Source organism: Toxotes jaculatrix, chromosome 18 (assembly GCF_017976425.1).
Source record: "Toxotes jaculatrix isolate fToxJac2 chromosome 18, fToxJac2.pri, whole genome shotgun sequence".
NCBI lineage: Eukaryota > Metazoa > Chordata > Actinopteri > Toxotidae > Toxotes > Toxotes jaculatrix.
Window position 1 is genome coordinate 10,321,489 of NC_054411.1, and position 4,647 is coordinate 10,326,135.

The 4,647-nt window shown below is 41.6% G+C and overlaps 1 protein-coding gene across 2 annotated transcripts; it reads right to left on the reverse strand.

Annotated features, from left to right (window-relative positions):
- Nucleotides 1-1,053: 1,053 nt before the first annotated feature.
- LOC121198776 (glycerophosphodiester phosphodiesterase 1-like) lies at nucleotides 1,054-4,334 on the reverse strand. 2 transcript variants are annotated; one of them, XM_041063094.1, is made up of 6 exons: nucleotides 4,009-4,334; nucleotides 2,753-2,928; nucleotides 2,282-2,387; nucleotides 2,082-2,174; nucleotides 1,717-1,928; nucleotides 1,054-1,282 (listed from the first exon to the last, which is right to left on the reverse strand). In XM_041063094.1, the coding sequence occupies exons 1-6, from the start codon at nucleotides 4,267-4,269 to the stop codon at nucleotides 1,135-1,137; spliced, it is 996 nt and encodes a 331-aa protein (XP_040919028.1). In that variant the 5' UTR covers nucleotides 4,270-4,334; the 3' UTR covers nucleotides 1,054-1,134. The 2 variants fall into 2 exon arrangements, with proteins under 2 accessions (XP_040919028.1, XP_040919029.1); XM_041063095.1 differs by lacking the exon at nucleotides 2,082-2,174.
- Nucleotides 4,335-4,647: the final 313 nt, after the last annotated feature.

A 4,647-nucleotide genomic window follows, 5' to 3' on the forward strand; every position in this document is an offset into this window, starting at 1 on the left:
ATTAAATTCCAAGGAGCGTGGAGAATTATTCAAAGCAGCATTTGGATCATTATGCGATAGAATTTACAGAAAGTACAACGGAAATTTTAAATGAATAAATGTAATGTGAAAGATATTTAAGTTTACAGAGGTTTTTCTTTCACAGGTGGAATGGCACTGGGAGGAAACTGGACTAAAGGCCTCAGTGGTTTTTTAAAATCCCACCAACAGCCCTGATCACCAAACGAGTTATCCCTCTCCAGTGATGATTCATAATGTGAGTATCAAACAAGTTATACCTGTGTAGCAGAGTTCAAGAGAACATTTACTTTAGCTCAAGGATTGATGTCTTTGGAGTAATCTGATTATACCATCACTGTCTTACAGTTCAGTCATTCAAAGTTTTCTTGCGTATTTGTGCAAATGTGGCACATAATGACAGCAGGCAAGTTTCTGAACAATCACACAATCGAGTAATCAACATGTCAGGTAGCAGAATATTCACAAGAGATTCTCCAGAGTACATTATTAAATAAATATCATGATAGAAAGCATTGGTACCTGTTTACACTGATGTCTCTTTAAAGGCGCAACAAAGATCAGCACAGAAGGTAGAAAAGATCTTTAACGTAGCGTAATCCTAATCCCTGGTCCAGGAGAGTTGGAGTTGTATTGCTGCTGGTATTAGGATAAGGACAAGGAGGTTTACAGTTTAGCCTTCATGGTTTAATGTATCTGTAGATTTAAAGGTAAATTACCTGTATGCCAGCTACAGGTAAGGATGTATTCTTATGTCCACAGTAAATCATACGCATATGTATTTGGATAAAGCTCGGGTTGTTCCAGCACTACATTTCTAGCTTCCTTCCTTCTTAAATTTAACGTAATCTATTGTACATGTGTCAGTGTTTTATGTTCTTTATAAAGACAAGAAAACAAAAAATGTTATAATGAAATGGGTGATTTAAAAAATATTTTGGCTAATTAAATTATTTGGAAGGTGTAAATCTTTTTTTTTTTTTGAGTTTATGATTACCCCTGTAATATCTGAATTGCTGTTTTTATATGTGTGTGTGTGTGTGTGTGTGTGTGTGTGTGTGTGTGTGTGTGTGTGTGTGTGTGTGTGTGTGTTTGTGTGTGTGTGTGTGAGAGCCTTCAGTAATGAGGATCACAGTCTTCCAGCAGGCTGTCAGTGATGTAGCCAATCTTCAGCAGGTTTTGGTAGTAGTCTTTCTCCACAGCGGTGTTAACAGTCCAGCCCACCACCTCCACACCTCGCTCCGCCCAGTACTGAACATAGTCCCTGAGTGAAAGAAAGGACGAGGGAGATAAGAGAGAACAGCTCAGTGAATGAGGAACAAGACTCACAGCCAGAGACACATTTTTGGTTGCAAAGAACATGGAGCAGTGGTTCCCAACCTTTTTTTGGCTTGTGACACCATAAAACAATGTTTAATTAAAGGTGATTTTTCTGAGGTGTGAATTGGTGAAACTGTTCTGTATTTTGGGGGAGAAAAAAAATTGAGTCAGAAAATGTATTTACAAGCTGCTTAACAGAGAAAAACCGATGAATCGCTGCCCCAATCTCACAATTTTCCAGTGATTCAGATGAAAACCAACTGGTAATTCTTTCAAATTATCAAGTAGTTTTAAATGAATACACCTGATAAATACATGAGAAGCTACCTCTTAACTCCTGTGAATGACACACATCTCAACACTTTTTAGTTCACCTACAGTGAGATGAAGTCTTTCTGCACGAGGATGGCAGAGACTCCACAAAGCTTCCACAGTATGTGGTGGTGGGCCCAGTCCAGCAAGACGTCGAGAACCCTGGTCCAGAGCTGACCCCACGTCGACAGGGTCCGAGGAGTGCCATCACCGAAGCGGCTGAGTCTCCAAGGCCGGTGGCTCAGAGCTGTGACCACTTTGGGATCAGTCTGACGCATCTGTGGACCAGAAGAGGTCAGATATATTTGTAGTAAGTGGGTGTTGTCATTGCTCCTTTTATATGCGTTAAATAAGAAAAATAAATACATTTAATAAATACATTTATTAAAAGAATATTCAAATTTTTGTTAATTATTCATAGTTTCAGTTACCTTGTAGATAACTTTGGGTTCAAAGGAGGAAACAATGCTGGAATTGTAAAGGACAGGGAACTTCTTGTACATCTCATGTAGAACTAAGGCAGCCTGGAAATAAGGAAAACTCATTAATATTCCCTAAAAATTGGAGAATATTTCTGTTTGAGAATGTGTACCAGTTTTCCTCAGAGAATGTATGAATAAATATTTAGCACCTTATCAGGTTGACCTTTGACATCAAAGAAGATGGTCAGCTGGTGCCTCATGCATTCCTCCACGGCCTCCTGCAGAGTTGGGACCTTCTCTCCGCTGAACTTGTGCCTGGAGACGAGAGAAAGCACAGCACTTCTTTAAGGTAAAACTGACATGATACAATATTCCTGGTGTAGTAACTTCACATGTTCAAACCTATTTATCTTGTTTCTTTTTTTGAAGTCTTTGAAAATGAAATAAGAACAAAGATTTTTTTAATTTCATCCCCTCAAACCACTGTGATGAAAAATAATTAAATGGTGACATATTTGCAAAGGGCAAGGGATCACTGATTTCTGCAACTCAAACTTTTTAGCAAGAAGATCTTTACAGATTTCCACTCGGGTAAATTCTTATTTTCGTCTATTTTCATCATCAGAGGATGAAATGAAAAGCTTGGACAAGGTGAAGTGACTGTTTGATAGGAAGCGTACTTCAGCCTGTGATGAGCAGCAGCATCTAATCTCCTTAGCTGGACAATTTGCAGTTTGTTAACTGGTCCAGAGCCGTTGGTGGTGCGGTCAACAGTCTCGTCATGCATCAGTACCGGCACGCCGTCTGCCGTGAAACCCAGATCCAGCTCCACTCCCGTTGCCCCGTTCCTACTGGCCTAGAAAAGGAGATCACGGGTGGGGGGAAAAAGAAGACAAAAAGACAGCTGTGTTTGCAAAAAGGAAAAAGTACTGACAGTTTTTGGCTTGGAGTTTCAAACAACAGGAGAACATGAGCATGCATGTTTTAGTGCTGTCCTTTAACAGTAAGGACAACTAGAGACTGACCACAGCTGCCTACATTATGTGTAAAACGAAAGATGAAGAGAGTGAAATCAGTGCATTCAAAATTGGCTTGTTGATCTTAAATTGTTTCCAGGACACATATAGTAGACAGAGGTAACCAGTCTAACATTTACAAGATGGCTGCTCCAGTGTCTTTTTTGACAAAGACAACAAAAGATTATTTTACATTACAGTCCTATGAGGACATAAAACCCCAGTAATGTATGTTTGAGCCCGGCTCTTTCTAGCCTTTGCCTTTTCTAGCAAATGATCAGAAGGATTAAAAAATAAATATTTTGGATGTAGCCAGATAGCAAAGACTGACCATGTTACTCAAAATATAATAATTTGTCACCTAAAGGATTGTGCATAGGACCAAAAATAGGCTCTTCTTTTTTTTTCCTGTATATGCTGTGTCCAGGATGGCAACGACCTGTGGGACAGTCTGGAGACACTGCAAGCGCAGCTGATGTACAAGAAGAGAAACAGTGTGGGAAGTCTGTGGGTCTAGAGTTATGCAACTGCAGACTTCATCATGGAGATGGCATCCATTTATAAACACTTCGTTTTGATTCAAGGCTAATAATGAGCCAATGGTCTGCAGAGGGTGATTAAAAACCAAGAGGATGTGGTAGCTCTGCTTACACTGCAAAATAACAAGGAAGTCACGATGTGCGAAGCCTAAGCAAATACTGAAGCTATAAGCGTATTTATTAATCACACAAAATCCCTCATGACACTACCTTAGTATTTCTTTGGAGACTCTCTTGCACGTGTAGTGTTCCTGCAGAAACTCAATATTCATTTGGGCGCTAAATATCTGCATCTGCGTTTCTATAACCTAATAATTTGGCTCAATAGTTCAAGGCCCATACACAGCTGCACAATGAGTGATCCCTCCGTGTCGGTCTGACCTCTCTGATCGCTGCCAAGGTGTTCTCCGGAGCGTCGTGGCTCCCTCCGCGGTGCGCCACCACCGGGACGCCGCCTGAAGGAGCGCTGGGCCGCAAGACTCGACCGGCTTGGTCTGCCGGCACCGGAGGGAACCGGAACATCGCCATGAAGACGTAGAGGAATGCGGTGAGGAGGGAGGCCCCCGTAGCGCTCCTCGTCCCCAACATCACCAGCAGAAACACTGCGGAGAAATACACCACCTCATCTCCGATCTGCAGCATGGTGAAAAGCAGGACGGGGTTTTTAAGTCACGACCGGACCGGAGGATGAACGAGTCGTTGTTCAGGAAGATGGTGTGGATGGAGGTCTGCTCTCAGCACTACGGTGACTACATGTTGGTGGGTCAGAGAAGAGATGACACACAGATGACCGAGAATCAGCAGTTTCACTTCGGGATTGAGCAGAGGATGGATGGGAAAAGGGAGGGGAGGGAGCGTTGCTGTTACCATCAATGTCAGGTGTGGAAAAAACAGAAACATCCGGTCAGTTCATTCAAGACAAAAATCACAATTAATTACACATCGCCATGTGTGTAATCAGCCTCCATCCATGACTATTTCTATTATATTACAGTAATGAAATATGGCTTCATTCAATAC